This window comes from Papio anubis, unplaced genomic scaffold (genome assembly GCF_008728515.1).
Source record: "Papio anubis isolate 15944 unplaced genomic scaffold, Panubis1.0 scaffold350, whole genome shotgun sequence".
Lineage (NCBI taxonomy): Eukaryota > Metazoa > Chordata > Mammalia > Primates > Cercopithecidae > Papio > Papio anubis.
The window spans coordinates 36565-58495 of NW_022163641.1; the positions used below are offsets into that span (position 1 = coordinate 36565).

At 37.3% G+C, this 21931-nt stretch overlaps 1 protein-coding gene across 1 annotated transcript in view; it reads left to right on the top strand.

The window, feature by feature from the left end:
• Window positions 1-21931, top strand: part of LOC101019655 (peroxidasin-like protein) — a 78813-nt gene that overhangs the window by 29470 nt on the left and 27412 nt on the right. Inside the window, exons 4-5 of the mRNA XM_031662022.1 lie at window positions 11647-11761; window positions 16102-16231. Of these exons, the coding sequence (XP_031517882.1) occupies window positions 11647-11761; window positions 16102-16231 (245 nt within the window). The remainder of the gene's footprint in view (window positions 1-11646; window positions 11762-16101; window positions 16232-21931) is intronic.

Here is a 21931-nt window from a genome sequence, read left to right on the forward strand (position 1 = left end):
TCAGGGATTTTTTCTTCCCTAGGCATCCTATTTGTTCCACTCTGGGGTTGCCAACTTTTTGCTTTTACCTTGTGGGTTAATTTCTCTGCCCATGTTATTTTGATACATAGATTTATACTCTCCATTGTGTGTGTATACTGACTCCGGTTTTGTCAATATGAGCAAGTTGCATCTAAGTATGTGTGAAAAAATATGTGCAAATGCATCCGAAGAAGCCACATCAGATACTATCTGCTCAGGTGACCTCCTTCAGGGACCACTTCTTGATATTCTCTGTAGAATCATTTATCTTTGGCCACCCAGCATTTTACTGGAAGTCATTCCAGGAATGCTGTGTTTGCACAGGAACTGCTATCAGTAGTACCAGAGAAATGTAGAAACATGGCAGAGGCAAGCCAGGAATTCTGTGCTGCTTCTGTGTATACTCTTGCCTCAGGTGAATGGATGTCTTTGGTACAAGATATGTAGGAGAAAACCAGTATACTTATAACTTAGTTCATTAATACAGCGCTCTGGAAGGATTAATACTGGTAAGGATAATGAGACTATATTCTGATTCAAATAATGGGATATTCTGGCGAAAGATTATGTTGCTTGTTGTCCATGAGGAGGGCTTTTTATTTTTCTAGGTACATGAGAAAATGCTATTCCACTGACAGTGTCCAAATTATGGCAAAACAACTTACAAGTTGACTCAGAGCTTATATAAACAGTAGGGTGGTTTGGGGGATAATTATCAGATGAATCAGCTGCTTCATTGGAGTTATTGTTCTTTTACCCAGCAGAAACATGGTAATTCAGTGCTGTAGGTAAGGCCTAAGAAACAGTAAGTGCCCACTGAAAATATTAAGAAAAGATGAGGAACCAAGAGAGCTCCGACAGATCCGTAGCTGGTGAAGTTATAAGCAGCAAGTGTTCAAAATGTTTTTTGATTTGATTTGCTTTTAAGGAAAAGGGAAACCTCGTAAGACAAATGCTAAATTCGTAGTTATCAAAAGATCACACTAACCAAGATTGATAAATGAATGAATATAATGATAAAACCAAGAATCTTATTTTACCAGCATAAAAGTAAAGCAAAAATTTTCATATTTTCTTTGAGATTTAATATTTTATATCACTTAACATACTTTATAGAACGTTTCACATTATATTCCTAGGTTCTTTTCTTTCCTTAGCTATCTTAGGTACAGATTTTCTTTTTTTTTTTTTTTTTTTAATTCTTTTTTTGAGATAGAGTTTCACTCTTATCACCCAGGCTGGAGCGCAATGGCAGTCTCGGCTCACTGTAACCTCCGCCTCCCAGGTTCAAGTGATTTTCCTGCCTCAGCCTCCTGAGTAGCTGGGATTACAGGCACCCGCCACCACACCCAGTTAATTTTTGTATTTTTAGTAGAGTCAGGGTTTCACCATGTTGGCCAAACTGGTCTCAAACTCCTGGCCTCAGATGATTCGCCCACCTCGGCCTCTCAAAGTGCTGGGATTACAGGCTTGGGCCACCGCGCCCAGCTAGTTATAGATTTTTGAAGCTGGAGGTGACCTAAGAGATTATTTGACTAAGAAACAAAATTAAAAACCCAACACTTCATCTTAAGATTAAGAAGCAAAAGTTGGAAAGGTTTAAGTAATTTGCCCTCAGTTATTTATTAGCAGACCTAGGGATAAAGCTCAGACTCCCCATTGCCAAGTCCATTTGTTTTCCTCACTCCACCATGTCACCTCATCGCTAGTTTTCCTTTTGTTATACCTTCTATGATATTCTCCAAATCTCTTTCGCCAGTAGTAAACACAGGAACTCTTCTTTAGCTGGGTGGCCTTCTTTTTTAGAATCCTGTGCTAAAAAATTGAAAATGCAACAATCTTGATATTTTAACATCAAATTAGACTAATTTTCAGTATCAGCTAATCAATAGATCAAGACTCTTTGCATAATACTGTAGGCATTACAGATGCAATTAAATAATATTCTCAAGTTCTTATTACCAATCTACTAATTTCAGCAAACTCTGCAATTGACACATTTGTTTGTGTCATAAATCAGTCAAAACTCTACTGATAAAACTGACTTTGCATAAAATAGAAAGCATTCTCTTCAACATGGAACAGAAAATGATTTACCCTCATTTATTTTAGAATTTAAAAACTTACATCTAAGGCGGGTGGGATATTTCCTAAGACAAGATAAGTGATGTACTAAGACTCCATGCCACTCGATTAAATAAAACTTCCTTCAAATAAAACAATTTCACAAAGAGTCAACAGATGTATATTTTCTACTGGGATTTATTGAACCATCTGGTCTTGTAATTTCCAGCTGCATACTTCACATTAAGTTCTGTCTTTAAAGCATCAAGTAATTGTAAATACAGTATATTTTATGTACAAAGGTAAATATATTTAGGTTTGCTCATGACTTTCTTTCAAATAAATTGTGCTTATGTTTGTAAACTAATTAAACTTTAATTTCTTTCATAAGAGACTAATTTTATTACCATAATATTTCATGATGCTGTGGTTGTTTCATGCTTAACTTATACAATGCCTTCTAAGTATTACTAAAGAAGTAAGATTTCAACAACTCCTATAAAGCTTTAATGAAGCAATTACATTGCAACAGTGATCTCAGGTTTGTCTTTGAAAGTTTTCGCCATTTTTAATAGAACACCATAAGGACATCTCCCACTCTCCTTGGGTCTGTTAGTACCTAATATCTTACATGCAAAACTTGTGGAAATCAAGGTGAGAACATTACAATTGGAAACGGGGCAAATAAGTAGCCCTGAAATGATACAAAACAGGATGAGTGTTCAGTGATATACAATATTAATCAAACTCTACAGATGATGTTGACTTTACATAGAGTACAAAGCATTCCCTTGAAAATAACCCTCTCATAAGTTCTAAGAATAAGTTATCTTCCAAATACAGCATTTTGCATTTATTTACAATCTAATATATCATAGAAGAAAGAAAAATCTTTCTGTACCAGGATTAGGCAATTCATTAGCAGGGCTTCACCAAGTTGCTTAAGAAAATGGTTTCTTAATACTAGAAGTTTATTTTATCATCAGATAAGTAGGGCCTCTCAGAATTTTTCCATCAGATACGTTCCTCTTAGTATTTTCCCATTACAAACGTGCCTTTTAGTAAATATGAGAACTGTCTTGTAGCTGATGACCTTCCTTTGTAGAATCTTATGCTAATGAATTACAAATGCAAGAATCTTGACATTTTAACATCAGTTTAAGCTAATTTTTCATATCAGCTAATCAACAGGATCAAGAGTGTTCGCATAATACTTTAGGCATTGCAGGTGCAATTAAACAACATTCACAAGACCTTGTTATCAATCTACTTATTTCAGCAAATTTTGTAATTGTCCATTTGTTTGTGCCATAATCAAGGAAATCAAAATTCTACTGATAAAATTGACTTAGCATAAGCATGATGATAAATGATAAAAATTAGAAAATTTGGAAATCCTCATTACATTTGTAATTATTAATATTGTTAAAGTGTGACATTGATAATTAATGAAATTTAGTTTCAAATATGTTCCCATAAAATGCAAAATATTTGGTAAACAGGATATATGCTCTGCAGATCACTAGGGAAAACCAACAATGTGCAGTCTAAAGGAAACATTGAAGAACAAAAATCTTAAAATCCTCATAAGACCCAAATGTGCCTGAAGTTTCAGTGCCTTAAGAGAATTACTGGAAGTCGAAGACTGCTTTATGTATCTAAAAAGCAGATTTTAACTCTATACCATTAACAAGGGCCATACATAAGTAAAATATTGAACATGTTCAAATATAAAAGCATACATCAAAGTTAAGTCAGGCACACAGAAACAGGAGTGGCAATAACAATACACAGTTGAATGTAAGAAAAGCATTAACTGAAAAAAGAAGTTTTTTTCAATCTCAATTTTGAAATAGCTCAGTATTCATTCAGCACAGCTTAATAGAATTGTGTTTGAATATTATTAATGAGATCAATTTGTGAAAGATGTATTTAATTTTGTCCCTATAAGCTAAAATTAACTTTATCTTCAAATATTCATAAGGATTTTCAAATATTGATTATATGCTAGGTCACTAGAAACACTAAATTTCCCAAAAGCAAACTTCATTATCTTTTACCACAATGTAACTAATCTAAAATAATCAAGTTTAAAAGAAAATAGCTACTTAGAATTTTTTTAGTCATTAGACCAAATAAATATTTTATCAATAAGGCAATAAAATGTAAGTTGAATATCTAAAAATACTAATGACATCATTATTATCAAAATTTATGGGTAACAGAGGTAAATACAGAAACAAACTTGTAGTTTTATTAAAAATGAAATAATAAAAATAAATTAACAAAACACACAGCTAAAGATGGTAGAGAAAAGACAGCTAAGTAAATATGAATGTTCTGAGAAAGCCTGAATGAAGATATAAGCGGAAGTGATGAATAAATCTAATAGCTGGCTTAAAAAATAAAAGAAGCAGAAGTAATAACTATAAGAAATTATATATTCATCTAATATCTAATATGTATTATATAGGTATAACATATATAGTACATAGTAACATACACAATAACACAATAATAACATATTTTTTCCAATAATGATAAAGAGAGAAAAACGAAATTGAAAATTAGAAGAAGTTTGTCACCATTTTCTTTCTTAGAGTCCTGAGATATAGGAATGCTTTTTAGTTGTATATTTCTTTGTACCATTGTACTCAATAGGCAATCTTCAATCCTCACTCCCCTCCCACTCTCCTACCTTTCAGAGTCTCCAGCATGTTATTCCACTCTGTCCATCCATGTGTACCCATTGTTAACTCCCACTCATAAGTGAGAACCTGTGCTACTTGCTTTTATGTTTCTGAGTTATTTCACTTAGGATAATGGCCTCCAGTTCCATCCACGTTGCTGCAAAAGACATGACTTCACTCTTTTTATGACTGAGTATTATTCCATTGTATTAGTCCATTTTCACACTGTTATAGATGTACTACCTGAGATTGGGTAATTTACAAATAAATGAGGGTTTTTGACTGACAGTTCCACATGGCTGGGGAGACCTCAGGAAACTCACTATCATGGTGGAAGGCAAAGGAGAAGAAGGCACATTCTTCAGAAGGTGGCAGGAGAAAGGGAGAGTGAAGGGGAAGTGTCTCACTTTTAAACCATCAGATCTCATGAGAACCCCCTCAGTATCATGAGAACAGCATGGGGGAACCACCCCCATGGTCCAATCACCTCCCATCAGGTGCCTCCCTGGACATGTGCGACTTAACAATTCGAGATGAGATTTGAATGGGGACACAGAGCCAAACCATATCATCCATGGTGAATATATACCACCTTTTTTAATCCATTGATGGACTTTTAGGTTGATCTCATATTTTTCCTCTTTTGAGTAGAGCTGTGATAAACATGTGAGTGCAGGTGCCTTTTTGAAATAATGATTTCTTTTCCTTTGGGTAAATACCCAGTAATGCGATTGCTGGATCAAATGGTAGTTCTATTTTTAGCTTTTTACAAGATCTCCATACTACAGTAAATTTTTTAATGGTGGGAACTATCTCCCTGATTCATGAGAGCAAGTTGAGTGCAGTGTGCAATAGATAGTTGTTGAGATGACCACACACTAAGGTAACCCTGAGGAGTCACACCCTCATGTCATCCCTTTTCTTTAGTGAGAGCAGAACCTGTGACCTGCTTCTAACCAGTAGAATACAGCAAAGGTGATGAGGTGTCCCTCCTCCGATGAAGCTACCTCATATTAGACTCTGTCTTAGTAGACAGAAGGAGAAAGATTCCCCTGCTGATTGTGAGAAAGCAAACCACTATGTTGTGGAGATAACATTTTCTGATTTTTATTTCTTATGGAGAGGGCCTCATGGAAGGGAACTGTGGGTGGCCTCCAGGTGGCCTTCAGTAACACAACCACGAGGAAGTGAGTTCTGCCAACACAGATTCTGCCCCAGATGAGATGAGAATGTAGCCCCACTAACCTCTTGATTGGAGCCTCATGAGACTGAGCAAAGGACTTGCTAACCTGTGCCTGGAGTCCTGAATTCTGGCCATGGAAGGTGTGATGTGCTGCGTGTGGTAGTTTGCTTGGGATTCTGTAACAAAGCATCACAAACGGGACAGCAAAACGTGTCTCCCCATTCCAGAGGCAGAAAGTCTAAGATCAAGTGCTGGCAGGGCTGGTTGCAACTGAGGCTGTGTGGGAGAATGCATTCCATGCCCCTCCCCCTACTTTTCGTGGTTTGCCAGAATTTCAACATACGAATTTTGAGGGAATACGCAGCAATCCATAAAAATGCGTTTGTATCATTTTAAGCCATTGCGTTTGTAGTAACCTGTTACGCTGTGATAGATTCCTAAAACAATTGTAATAAGAAAGTGAAATACCAGTAAGAGTATGAAGAAATATTAATTCTTCTCCAGTAGCAACCCTCTCACTTCAAAACAATTGTGGGAATAGTTCAGTTCAGTATTGATTCTAATTGAGGTGAAACATCATCTAAGGATATGATGTATTAATATACTCAGTTATTTTATGAGAATTAGAAGCCGTTTTGCTATTAATATATGAATTATTAAGAAATTATTTTGGGAAGTTAGCGAGAGTAAAAGTTCTCCGTGGAATTTTCCTTTAATAAAAAGCAGCCCCAAATCATTTCTTCTCTAACAAAAAGCAGTCTTAAAGGTCAGGCTGCAAGCATAGATATACGTATGTAAATACATGCTGCTAAGAGTCAAGTCCATCCAACCTGGCGGTTCCTGGTCCCTTTTTCTTGTCACCACATGTGCGGGTGTCATGGTGGCCGCCAGGTAGAAGCTGCATTTGCGACCGGGTGCGGTGGCTCACGCATGTAATTCCAGCATTTTGGGAGGCCGAGGTGGACTGATCAGCTGAGGTCAGGAGTTCGAGACTGGCTTGGTCAACATAGTGAAGCCCTGTCTCTACTAATAATACAAAAATTAGCTGAGTAGTGCACACCTGTAATTCCAGCTACGCCGGAGGCTTGGGCAGGAGAATCACTTGACTCCGGGAGGCGGAGGTTGCAGTTAGCTGAGATTGCACCATTGCACTGTAGCCTGGGCGACGAGTGAAACTCCCTCTCAAAAAAGAAGAAGAAGTTGCATTTGCATAATAAAAGACTGGGGTGGGAGGGCTGGTCTTTTCCTAGGGTGAGAGGACTAGTCTTTTCCTAGGCTATGTAAATGACATACCTGATCAGACCAATCCCCTGGACCCTATGTAAATCAATCACTGCCTCCTCAAGCCTATGTACAAAATTGATTGCATTCGGTCCCAAACCAGAGACCCTCTCTTGGGCGAACAGCTTTCCCAGCATGAGGAAGCTTTTTCTCTTTCTCTTCTTTTTGGTCTATTAAACTTTATTCCTCTAAACCTACTCCTCGTGTGTGTCCGTGTCCTGAATTTTTTCTCGGTATGAGATAAAGAACCAGGGCATATACCCCAGACAACGGAGATGTTTCATATGCAATATGAATGCACTCATTCTCAAAGCGTCCCGCAAATTCATTGTCAGTTTTGTAAATTTGCTCTCAGTTATTTGTACTTTTTCCCTTTTTGCAAGCAAATAAGAGGTGTTGAAAGTGTTGAAAATGAAAATCAGATATATTTTTGCCAATTTAAAAAATCAATTTTGACGTATTTTTAATCTATGGAGTGCAGCATTGGGATACTAGTGTTCCACAGTTGCATAGTTTTGATCAGTTCATGGAAAGACACATGATTGCCTGAGCTACTATCGCTCAGTCTCCCAAACTTGACCTTGTTTATTCACCATGGACTGTCAATCCACTCCAATAAACTGCAATATTCAGACACATTCCTAAAGCAACCTGTTGTCTTCAGAATTTTCTAATTTTATTAAAGCATTTACTGGGCACATGCCACAAGCAGGTGCTGAGGATTAACTGGTAGGTAGGACAAGGCCCTTCTCTTCTGCTCTTCTCAGAGAATAAGAGGAGTGAGACCCATTGTATCCAGAGAGTGTTGAGAGAGTACAATGAGTTTACATCCGACTTGCTCTTGGCAGTTGAGAAAGGCTTCCTGGAGAAGGCTGACATGACATCTATGGCATTTGTCAGTCAAGTGAGACCAAATGAAGTTGGAGCAGGATAACTGGCTGTGGATTGTGCATTAGGGAGAAATGAGACTGCAGAGGCAAGAAGGTGCTACATAGGGAAGGACCTTGTTTCATTCACTAAGAATCTAGGTCACCATTCACAAAGCAAAGGCAAGAGCAGGGTTGGGGTGGGGGCAACCAAGGCTGCCCTGAATGGGAAGATTCTCACACACACACACACACACACACACACACCATTATGCCCCTTGAACACGAGTTATCTGGCTGCATCTTCATCCACATCTATTGCTGTCTTCAAAACCCTATCTGCTATCGCCCCCATGTCATACATAGACCAGAAATTTAAGCTGAGCTAAATTTAAGTCATTTCCTTTTACTTTCCACCCTCCCTCCATCCATTCATTCAGTTAACAAATAATGACTCTATTATTTGCAAGTTGCATAAGCCAGAAATCTAGGAGTTAACCTTCTTCTGTTTTCCTCGTTCTGTGCTGTGGCGTTATGACTTTTGAGTCTGACTGTCTGGGTTTAAACCCTGTCTCTTCTGTTGAAAAGCTGTAGGACTTTGTACAAGATAATATAATCTGGATTTAAACCCTGTCTCTTCCGTTGAAAAGCTGTAGGACTTCGTATGAGATAATATAATCTTTCTGTGCCTTAATTTCCTCAGGTTAACAATAGGGAAGATAATATTGAGTATGGGTTATTGTAAAGTTTCAAATAAATAACTCATGTAAAGCCTGAGAACAGAGCTTCAACACATGTATGTATATATACACATACACATGGATATATATGTATGCATATGTATATATTTATATAAGATAAATATCCATAGGGATAAAATCAAAGCATCTACTATACTAACATTAAATTTAAATGTAATGTTGTTTGCTTAACAGCCAAACATTCAGCAATCAAGGACACTCTGCTTCTTTGGCAGTATCTAGGAATAAATAATGAAGTGAATTAAAAGAAATGATGTCAGAACTACAACATTTTAGCTGTCACATTACAAGAAAGCTGCCACATCACTGCAGTCTTGTGGGTTGTTTCTGTTCAGGTGTACTCATCTCTGTATACCTGTGATTTTATATATACGATTCCTCGCTTTGGGGTTCTATTTATACGACCTTGAACAATCTATTGGTGCTTTAAAGTAAATAAATTCTAAAGCTTTATCTTTCTACAAAATAATGAAAGACCATAGATGATGAGAGTTTATCTGCAGAACCTTTTCTCTACATTTTTCCTTTTTATATGAGAATTGGCAAGAAAGATATTTGGCTTAGCTGGAGATGCTGCATTGTAGTGGGGAGAATACTTGCAACCTATTGAAAATCAGGAACCATGGCTTATCCATTTTTATTTTCTCTACAGTGCCTAGCCTAATACCTTAATTCAGTAAGAACTCCATAAATATTTATTGACAAAAGCTGTGTGCTCTTCAGAAATAGAAAGACTGAGTTTCATTTTGTGATTGAAGTTTACTTTCTTTAGTTGTATTCTTCTTAAAAATTTCTGTGTATTTTTTTTTTTTTTTTTTACCCAGAACTGCGAATATTTATGGGTTATTAATTATCAGTAAAGTACTAAGTTGAGGTAACAGCATAACAGTAGGGGAAAATAAGCACCTGTGGGTCCCTTAGTATAATGTACAGCTTTATGTAGAATGTTTTGACTTCATCATTATAAAAGTAGTAATAGGTCGGGCGCGGTGGCTCATGCCTATAATCCCAGCACTTTGGGAGGCCGAGGCATGAGCCACTGCACTTGGCCTCCAGAAATTTTTTATCCAATTATGGTAATATACAACAATATGATAATTAACTTATAAACCTTATAAGAAGGCTTGGATTTTCTTCAGTGAACTGTGTTTGGATTTTATAAATACTTTTTTAATTGAAAACAAGGACAAAAGAAAACAAAAGGTAGAAGTACCAATCAAAAAAGAAAACAAGTAACAATCATAACCAGTTTTCTAGACATGTCACTGTTGTCATTTTGGGATATTTTCATTTTAGTTTATTTCTGGTATGTTTTAATATCAGTGAGTTCATATGTATAAGTTTTATCTTATTTTGTTTAGTGTTATAGCATTTGCAGTTTGTTGTGTCATTTTAAAAATCATCCTACATTTCATATTCATGTTTGCTTGATAATCTTTCATGTCATATCCCTCTTGAATTTAATTTATGTATGATAAGGTGAAGATGTAAGTTGTTTTCACTTTCTCTTCTTTTAGGAATAACTTGCTAGTTGCCCAGAACAAAAGTACTCTCTCTCTATTTTCCAGTTTGTGCTGCCTAATATAATGTGTTAAATTTGATTGCATGGTAAGATGCTCTGGGGTTGTTATCCTGCTTTATTTCTTCAGTCATTTTTCCATCAATATTAAGAATTTTTATTTTTGAACTTCATGTATAATAGTTTTACTATCTGGGAATGTTGATTCCTATATCATTCTTTTTCATTTTCAAAATATCTTAGTTTCCAGACCATCTGTTTTCATATGAAATTTCAGAGAGTGTATTAGGCAGTTTTTGCATTGCTATAAAAAATACCCAAGACTGGGTAATTTATAAATAAAAGCAGTTGAATGGGCTCACAGTTCTATAGGCCATACTGAAAGTCTGGTGCCAGTATCTGCTCAGCTTCTAGAGAGGCCTCAGGAAGCTTTCACTCATGGCCAAGGCAAAGGGGAGCAGGAGACAGGGCACGTGATGTGATCGGGAGCAAGAGAGTAGGGGGAGGTCCCACGCACTTGTAAACAACAGATCTCCGAGAACTCACTCACTATGGCAAGAACAGCACAAAGACATGAGGGAGCCGCTCCCACATCCAGATACCTCCCACCAGGCTCCACCAACACTGGTGCTTACATCTCAACAGGAGGTTTGAGGGGGACATGCATACTATATCAGAGACCACTTTTTAAAGTTCCATATTTATTTGCAACAAGTTTTTCATGTTATTCTCATATCTTTTTGATTGTGATGAAAACACATAACATAAAACTTACCATTTTAACCACTTTGAGGGCACAGTACAGACGTGCAACAGGGGGCATCTTAAAAAACAAATCCCTAGTGGGTATCATGTGTGCCTGAGACACTTTGAGGAGTTGCCAAATTTCAAGCATTCCACCCAGGACTTTTCTGCTTCTTTCTTCATTGTGCCAAGTCCTTCGTGAATAAAAGACGCTGTGCAATCCATGCCCTTACTAAGATTCAACATCACTCTCCCTGGGGCTCCTCCAGAGGCTCTGCAGACTGCTCTGCATCCCACTTGCTGCTGCAAAACAGAGATTCAGTGACATGCAAAAGCAAGTATCTGAGACTGTGGTCACCCAGCAAAAAGCAACGGACTAAATGAGTCTCTCTCACTCTCGCTCTCTGCTCTTTCTTCTTGGCACTCTTGCCCTCTCTGACCATTAAAGAAATGATCTAGATGAGATTGTGACATCCCATCTCACATGATGCTATTGTGGTTACTTCTTTCTCCACAGACTGTAGGAGTAGAGGACAGTTCAGAGAAGTGACACAAGAATCTCAAAAGAAACGCTCAGCTCCATACAACTATCCTGATGAGAAAGATATGGAGTTAAGTCATCTAAGAAGTAGGTATGTATAGAAATATCTCATTTCTTTAGGCAACTTACTATAGATTTGCTTCAAACCTACAATTTTTTTTAATCTTTTTTAATAGAGACCACAGTTAACTTATTAACATATAAGATGAACCACATGAAAAGGAGCAAACACAGAATGAGTTCTGTAATGTGTTTGGGTTCCATTTCACTCTGCAGTAGCCCAGCCAGAGCGTATTTGACAATGAATTTTCTCAATAAAGTTTAGAAAACTACATCGCATGATGCTAGTTTTGACCCCTTAAATGACATTATGGGTTGATATTTTTCAGATTCTTTTTGAAAATGTGAAATAGCATATTGTTTGTGAGAAAGGTAATAGTATCTATTTAAGTTAATTCATGTTAAGTTGATTTGAATTCATGAATAGTACATGGCAAGCAAGGCTTGATTTGTGACCAAGATGGAATATTTTTGAATTCTTAGAAAATTGAGAAATGCCAATCTTATTCCTTTGAAATCCTTTAGGACTTCTTTTATGTAGCTTGTATATTAGCTTGATACAAAGTGTTGCTTTAAAAAGTTTCCCCCTACTATTGACTTGGAAGCTTCTGAAAGCAGAAACATTACCTTGTGCATAGATATGTCCAGTAACTCCTTTTCATTGAATAAGGAGTCAGCACCTACTTGTGAAATTAAGTTACCAAAATAAACATTGCAATTCACAGCTCCATAGGCCATGCAGATTCTTTCAAGGAACCATATATCCTATTTTTGTTGTCCATAGCTGCCTCCTAAGTGGTATAATTCAGCCAAATTCAAAATCCATTTTTGACATCCATTTCTTCAATTACAGCTATAAACTTGAACAATATATGGGCCCTGTACTCTAAGATTGAGGAGAGGAGATAGTGTTGTTGGACAGGAAGTGTGAAGGCTTTAGAGTCAGGCACATGGATTCAAATCCTATTTCTACCGCTTCATAACTATGCATGTTATATAAAATTTCCAAATCTCCGTTTTCTCAGCTGTAAAATGGGCATGTAATACCTACTTTTCAAGATTATTGTTTTAACTTGAGGATACAAGTTTTTGTGTTTCATTTTTTGCAAAAACCTTCCTACCTGGGCTCCTTGCCTCTCTTCCATCCTTCCAAATTGTCTAAAATGTAAATCTGATCATTCTTTAAATTACCCACCACTCTCTATGGATGGAAAATAGACTGTGTACTGGTTAAGAGCAAGGCCCTTTTTTTTGAATCCTAATCTGCATCCCAGCTGTGCAGTTTAACAGCTCTGTATAGTGTGGACATGTTAAGAACTTTCTAAGCTGCAGTATTCTCACCGGAAACACAGGCTAGTTAAAGTGTCTTATAGAACTGGGCAGTTAAGTGACACAAAGTGCACGCTAGCACTTCAACTCCTGCCTGCGCAGAGCAGGCACTAACTACGTGGACCTGACATGGGATTCTCTTTATACAGCTTCCCATACTCATTACTGCTCTGCTCCCAGGTAGAAGGCATTGCCTTCTTATTTATTTATGCATTCATGTTTGTTTAAGACTACCGGGGATTTTATTCTTCGAATTATGCGCTTTTCAGAGATTTCTAAATTTTTTTTTTCCCCAATCAGAAATCAACAATGTGAAGTAATTTTTGAGATAAAAGAATCATTTTTCCTGATTAATTTAAGTGTTTTTTTTTGTTTTTGTTCTGCACTTCTGCTTTAACATATTTTTCTAAAATAACATGTGCTACCTTTACTATGGAAAAAACCTATTTGTAAATGAAATAACAAACTAAAAATATAAATAATTATGTTAAACATTTATTCTTATGAATATAGGTCATCCCTCCCCCATTTTTTAATTGAGTACTGATGACTTTTCTTTTACACTTTACTGCATTTTGCAAGTCTTCTTAAATAGCATACACTATTTTTTATGGGTAAAACTTTATTTTTTATATATTTTATTTTACTTTATTAATTTTATTTTATTGTGATAAGAACAACATGAGATCATACCTCTTAACACATTTGTCAGTGTACAATACAGTATTGTTCATCTGTCCATTGGTGGACACTTATATTGTTTCTATATTGTTCCAATTATGAATAACGTTGCAGGTAACATGGGAGTGCGGACATCTCTTTGATATCCTCATTTCAATTATTTTGGCTGTATACCCAGGAGTGGGATTGCTAGATGAAATGGTAGTTCCATGTTGCTTTTTGAGGAGTCTCCATACTGTTTTCCACAGTGGCTACACCATCCCACATTTCCACCAACATTGTATAATCCTCACTAACGCTTGTTATCTTTTGTTTTTTGGTAATAGTCATCCTAACAGGTGTGAGGTGCTATGTCATTGTAGTTCTAGAGGACATTATGCTAAGTGAAATTAGGCAGTCACAAAAGGAAGATATTGCATGATTCTATTTGTATGAGGTATCTAAAAGAGTTGGACTCAGAGTGGCAGAGAATAGAATGCTGGTGGTCAGGGGCTAGGAGGAGGAAGAAATGGAGAATTGTTGCTCAATGAGTAAAGAGTTTTACTTATGCAAGACAAATAAGTTCTGGAGATTCGCTGTACAACCTAGTACCCCTAGTTAATAAATGGTACTGTACACTTTCAAATAGTTTGAGAAGATAGATCTCATATTAAATATCATCATAAGAACAAACAAAAACCAAAACAAACCACATGCACACATGAAAAAAATAAGTTAATTTTTGGAGGTGGTGAGTATATTTATATTGAGTACTTTGTAGTATCACAGGTATATATGCACATGTCCAAACTCATCAAAATGTATACATTAAATATGTGTGTTTTTGTGTGTATCAGTTGTACATCAGTAAAGCTTAAAATGTAGTATTGTTGCCTATAAATAAGAGGTTATACCTCTTATTTGTCTTCCTAGTGCAGATGCTATATGTCTTGCTTCTTTGCCAACTGTTCTTTTTGAAAGAATGTGAGGAGCCTAACGGCAGCACCCTCACATCCTGTACCCATCTACCTGAGCAGAATGCCTGATGCATGGCCCATATCCACACATACTTGTTAAATTGTGAATACTCTCCTACTCCACAACATCTGGGCTCACCAACATCAGCCACTTTCCTGTGTGCCCACATGTGGTCTTTAGACTGTTGGTTGTATCTTCATACAGTCATTCAGGCTTTTTCAGGATTAAATACCTTTGATTAGACATTGAAGATTTACAGAAGAGAGCATTGTGAAAGTAAAATGTCCAACCATTTGCATCAATATTATCCCTAACAACACTTGTACATTTAAACCTTTTAACACAGTACTGTATAGGAGCTAGCATGTGGTCAGTACTGATTCATGGTGCCTCTAGCTCACAGTGTCTCAGAGGACATGGAGTTATCCAGTGACTAAACTACTGCTGTTGGTAACTTTTGTTGTTTTTCTGTGTTTCCCTTTTTAAAATTCCCTGATTGATGTAAACACTATACTATGTCTCTGATTTATAACTTGTTTTATAAGCTCATAGAATGTACTGTTTCTGGCAAGCCATTTTCTTAGTAAACAATGGAAGACACATTTCAAATAGAGTAAAACAGAACAATTTGAAAGTTATAATGGTTTCTTCACAAGGAGCAACTTTTTACAAAATTTGGGAAAAAATTGAGAACTTGAAACACAGATATCATACCCAATAAATCAAATCTGTCTAAAAATATTTTTAGCAATACATCATAATTGTAAATAGAAAGAAATTTCATTTCTATTTCCCAAACTGGTTTTTTGCTTCTGTTTCTTGATAATTTCAGTAAACTCTAAGAAACATATCTTAAATTCAACCCATGATTTCCTTATATCCTTTTATTATCAACAAGACTGAGCTATTTTGCATCAGGTTAAATGTTAGATTTTCATCACTCATAGTATCTTTATCTTATTTTAGTTCTTGCCATGAATTTATAATAGAGAAAGCAACTTTCCTACCTGGCTACTGGATAACATGTTATATTAAATTTGTCACTGCTTTTTCACTGTTTAAGGTCAAATGAGGAATTCATTAGCAAAAGACATACTTTAAGATCGAAATAATATATCAAATATATATGTAATACAATATGACATTCCCTTTATGTCATAAGAAATACTTTCTTATCATTTTAGATAAATCACATGAACCAGATGTGACACTCTGGATTATCATCTTATCTGCCATTTAATTTTAATTTTGAATCCCATTCATATCATTTTCCTTTTAAGATCACACAGAACACCAGTCACAATGCCTTGTACCTGCCAAATGACCAAAGAAGATTTGATGGTATTTTAAAATTCTCACACAATTTTATTTTTCAGCATTTTATTTGCTTCTTGTTATAAACAGGCAACAAGATAAAATATATGTGGGTGAAGATGCAAGAAATGTGACGGTTCTGGAAAAAACAAAGTTCTCCCAAGATTTCAGCACGTTTGCAGCAGAAATTCAGGAAACCATCACGGCACTCAGAGAACGGGTTAGTTTTCTCCTCAGATAACATGTCCTTATTGTATGCATTGGAACAACTAAACATAAAAGATCTGTCCAGTAACTCTCCACAAATACAGCACAGTATCAGAATAATAAAAACCTATATAGGGAGTTGTATTGCTTTCTTTGCTTGCTTTTACTTTTGCTTTTTTAAAGACACAGTCTTGTTCTGTTGCCCCGGCTGGAATGCAGTGGCACAATCCTGGCTCACTGGAGCCTCTACCTCTTGGGTTCAAGTGATTCTCGTGCCTCAGCCTCCCGAGTAGCTAGGATTACAGGCGCCCATCACAACACCCAGCTAATTTTTGTATTTTTAGTGGAAATGGGGTTTGGCCATGTTGGCCAGGCTGGTCTTGAACACCTGGACTCAAGTGATTTGCCCATCTTGGCCTCCCAAAGTACTGGGATTATGGGTGTGAGTCACTGCGCCAGCAGGGAGTAGTATTGTAATAAGAATTGAGTTAGGGAAGGAGGGCTTGGGGAAACTCACACTACAAAGAGGCAGAGAGCCTTATCCTTTCTACCTAATGCTCAGGGCTCTGACTGGCATGAATTTGGTCAGCACCAGCTCCGCTTGCTGCTTCCAAGTGCCTCACCAGCACTTGTCTGAATAACTGTGAACTTGATGCCTGCTTCATCTGCACAGATGGATATAATTGTTAACAGCACGATGTATATTTTTCTTATCAATTTTTCTTGGAGTAGAGTCAAAGAAGCTTCTTAGGAATTACTGTTTTCTCTGGCTTTCTTTTTCTGACAAAGCTGTGGAAAACAACATTCCCACAACCCGCTCTACTTTTCCTTATTTTGTCAGTTGTTCTGGCTCATGCCTTATTTCATTTTTCCTAAAACTTAAGGATGAATCAACAAGAAGGAAAAGACTTGTATTAGAAATAGCAATGTAGATGTTTTTATTCAAAAATATACGTCTGATTTCTTTCAAGATGCCAAGCCGTCTGCTTCTTAGATAGTAATGTCACTGTGAGGTATATGCTTTTCTTCATAGCATCAAAGCCTTGAAAGCAGAAAACACTGTAGGAGGATGGACTGAGCCCGGGGTCTGCCATCAGGAAGTTCTGTCCTCACTATTGGCCTGACGCAGTCAATTTATTTAATCATTCAGAACAGGTATCCTCATCTGACCTTCAGGGCTATTGTGAGGATCCAAAGAGATTCTAGAACAGAAGGACTTTGTGAACTACAAGCCCCTTAAAATATGATTGCTTCTTTTGGATGTGAGCACGTCTAGTCCTAGGTGAAGGGGTGTGATTACCAGGTGCGTATGCTTCCCTGAGAGGCTCCCACTGGGAGGCTAAGCTGCCTGCAGCTGCGGTCCATATCAGTGCCTTCACTTGACCAGAAATACCGACCATTGAAATCACTTGTCCAATCTGAATCTTTTTTTCCTTTTTTGTTTTTTGAGATGGAGTCTCGCTCTGTCACCCAGGCTAGAGTGCAATGGCATGATCTTGGCTCACTGCAACCTACTTCTGCCTCCCAGGTTCAAGTGATTCTCCTGTATTAGCCTCCTGAGTAGCTGGAATTACAGGTGCCCACTACTGCGACCGGGTAATTTTTGTATTTTTAGTAGAGATGGGGTTTTGCCATGTTGGCCAGGCTGGTTTTGAACTTCTGACCTCAGGTGATCTACCCACCTTGGCCTCCCAAAATGCTGGGATTACAGGCATGAGCCACCGTGCCTGGCCATCCAATCTGCATCTTTTGTTTGTTTGTTTGTTTGTTCTTTTATTTTTTAGATGGAGTCTCACTCTGTTGCCCAGGCTGGAGTGCAGTGGTGAAATCCCAGCTCACTGCAACTTCTGCCTCCCGGATTCAAGCGATTCTCCTGCCTCAGCCTCCCGAGTAGCTGGGACTACAGGCACCCACCACCATGCCCAGCTCATTTTGTATTTTTAGTAGAGATGGTGTTTCACCATGTTGGCCAGGCTGGTCTCAAACTCCTGACTTCAGGTGATCCACCTGCCTCAGCCTCCCAAAGTGCTGGGATTACAGGCATGAGCCACCGTGCTTGGCCCAATCTGAGTCCTATAAAAATCTGAAAGCCATGAGGCATTGCTTCTAGGTTACCCTTAAGATAGATAGCATGAAATGGTTGGGGTGACTGAGAACTCTGGACGTCACAGAGTCTGCAAACCCTGTTTCATGCCAGTGAGTTAATGTGTGTCAGAGAAGAGAAGTTATAAGAGCAAAGAAAAGTCCTCAGCACTGGGCTAAAGAAGGTGGGCCCGAACAATTTAAACATTAACTCATATATCACTCAACAAACTATTTTTTCATAAATTTAATTTATGGATTTATAGACACAGGTAGATTCCACGAGCAACATTTCAGTTCAATTTCAATTTCATTACATATTGATGGTGATAATTGTGTATCTGATGTGTGCAGTAGTGATTAAAAACATCCCAGAGATGTATGTTTTTAAACATATCCCAAGACTGCAGTAGTTGTCCCTTCTAGGTGTTTAGTAGCATTCTTAGTACTTATCTCTAAATGTATCAAAGTGGAGTGTTTTTGCCTGTTTAATCGTCTGTCTCTTTCATTCCATTGTTAATTTCTTAATAGTTGAGACTATTTCACAGGGGTATCTTCAGAGCCTGGTATAAAGTCCGTGTTTAAAAATAACCAGTTTCTTTGTGTTGGAGCATGAAAAGTTAGCTCTAGATCTCTCCATAATCTAAGGTGTATGACAGGCTGGGCAAGGTTCCATGAGAGAACTAGAAGGTCCTGTGATCTCTTATAGAGGTCAGTGACTTACTCAAGCTATGACCAGGCTATAGAGGTGGAAAGAAGTTGCAGCAGTGCCCAGTGCCTCATGTACATTGAGTGACATGTAGCAAATGCCTGACTGATAGGATTTAAACAATAAATAAACATGACATAACACCAGCAATAAGGAATATTGACCGAAGCCAGAAATCAGCCCAGGTCATCTAAAGGGGATTGAGAAAAATAAAGAACCCAGGATAGACAGCAATGATAAACTGCAGATTTCCTGGGTGACTGTCAGGTGCAACTAGAGTGGGGAGCACTCAAAGATAGATGGGGATGATGAAGACAGACAGACTTTTGTGAGGGCAAACGGTCTTTTGGGATGCGAGAAGCCCTGAGTATTTGTGAAATTAGTACTTACTACTGATCTGTCACTTACTATACTGAGACATACATTTTTAATGGCCCACATTGAAAGGTAGGTTGTAACAGTGAGCCTGTTAGCTGGAGAAGGACATTTCTGATTGTCCAATGTATGCCACTTTGTGGTTTTTCTATTACTCACCAGTGTGGATGCAGTAAGTCCTGTGAAAAGTTTGCTCTTTACAAAAACCCTTTGTTTTATGAAAAATGAGCATAGAGATAAAGGGCATGTATATTTCTGGAAGTGAAATTAGACAGCAAAGAAATAGATTAAACAGAATCTAGAATGTTTAAGAGAATCTGTATCCCATAATGGGCCTCATCATGGGAGATTACTAATGTTCTTGAGACTCATCCCTTAGATGCGAGGGGATTCCAAACCTCAGCCAAAGATTTCTAACCTTTACTTCCTAACTCTAGGTGACATTACATTTATGGGCTGCAACATAAGGTCAGTCTTGACATTTCACACTGTTGAAGTTTTACCTTTGTTAAGTAACTTTGGAATGTCTAGGAATGATACTTTTTGGTCTTGATTTATTAACCATGATGGCATCAAGCTAACAAAAGTGGTCTGCAAATTTCCATGACATGTTATAGCTCTTGTGTAAGTAGTTGGGTCCAGTAAATTATATTTGCCCTTTTTATTTGATTCTGATTATTGTGAGAATAACACATAATTACACGCAGAACATTTTATTATTTCTATTTAAGATTGTATCTAGTTTACCTGACTGTGGAGGGGGCATGGATGTGTGTGTGTGTGTGTGAGTGTGTGTGTGTGTGGGGGGTATATAATGAACAATGGGATGAGATATAAGAATTTACACATTTAATTATTATCAAAATGTTAGTGAGGTCTTCACAGATATTACAAAACTGTGTGCATGCATGTGCTGGAGGTACTACAAATAGAAAAGGTTTTAATAAGAGAAATCAGAGATTCTCACAGCTGTTGGAGCAATGAGAACAAAGGTCATGGAAACAGCTACTGGAGGGAGCTCACCAGGAAGCCATAGCACATCTCAGTCATTTGTGCAGGATCCCCAAACCCAACCCTTCTTTATGCATCTGCTGACAACTGCACTTAGGATACTAACTAACGGCGTCTGCTTCGAAATCTTATATCAGTGCCTCTCATTGGTAGACTCTAACCCAAAACCACAAAAGGAAAGAGATCCAGGAAGGATTTTCTGTTTCTGAGATTGGTGGAAAAGGGTGTGGATGATGACAAGTTGACAGTAGACTAACTAGAGACCATAGTTAAGGAAGATTATTTAGTTCACTGTGACTTGGTAATCAGTTAGGTATTGGAAAGATGGTACATGAGGTCGGAAAAATACTTTGTGGTCACAAAGACAGAATTCCGTTCTGAATGCCAATTACATAAAACAAATAAACAAACTGATAAAAACAGAGATATGGAGATTACTATGTTGGCCACTATAATTTGTTAACCTAAAATTAATTAGGCCTGGGAAAAAAACGCATACATTGGAACTATTCCAGAAAACCCAGCCTCCTCACTTTATTAAACAAGTAAAGGTAGATGGTTGAAAGGAAGGAATAAAAGACACTCCAGAGGCTTTTTAAAATTAGGAGACAGGTAATGTTATTACTAAATAACAATTATAGTAGGTGAAACAGTTAAGGTTAAATAGGTTATGACATATGTAAGGAACAGAGTGATGTTCAGTGTGGCTGGAGATTAGCTAATCAAGATTGTCAAAACGACGTACAAGGTGCCTGGTGAGGCAGAATGTGTCTAGATGAGAAGATCTAATAAACTCATATTAGATTTTCTTGTGGACTCTAAGTATATGAGGAAGGAATGTACGTTTTCTCTTCTGGGTGGGTAGGAATTCCGGGAATCTATCCATCTCTTCTAGGTTTTCTAGTTTATGTGTGTATAGGTGTTCATCGTAGCCTTGAATGGTCTTTTGTATTCCAGTGGTGTCAGTTGTAATATTTCCTGTATCATAGCTCAGTGAGGTTATTTGGATTTTCTCTCTTCTTTTCTTGGTTAATCTTGCTAATGGTCTATCAATTGTATTTATCTTTTCAAAGAACCAGCTTTTTGTTTCACGTATCTTTTGTACTTTTTTTGGCTTCAATTTTGTTTAGCTCTGCTCTGATCTTGGTAATTTCCTTCCTTCTGCTGGGTTTGGGTTTGGTTTGTTCTTGTTTCTCTAGTTCTTTGAGGTGTGATCTTAGATTGTCTGTGCTCTTTTAGACTTTTTGATGTAGGCATTTAGGTCTACAAACTTTCCTCTTAGCACCACCTTAGCTGTATCCCAGAGAATTTGATATGTTGTGTCATTTTTGTCATTCAGTTTGAAGAAGTTTTTAGTTTCCACCTTGATTTTGCTTTTGACTCAATGCTCATTCAAGAGCAGGTTATTTATTTTCCATGTATTTGCATTATTTTGAAGTTTCCTTTTGGAGTTGATTTCCAGTTTTATTCCACTGTGGTCTGAGAGAATGCTTGATATAATTTCAAGTTTCTTAAATTTATTGAGGCTCATTTTAT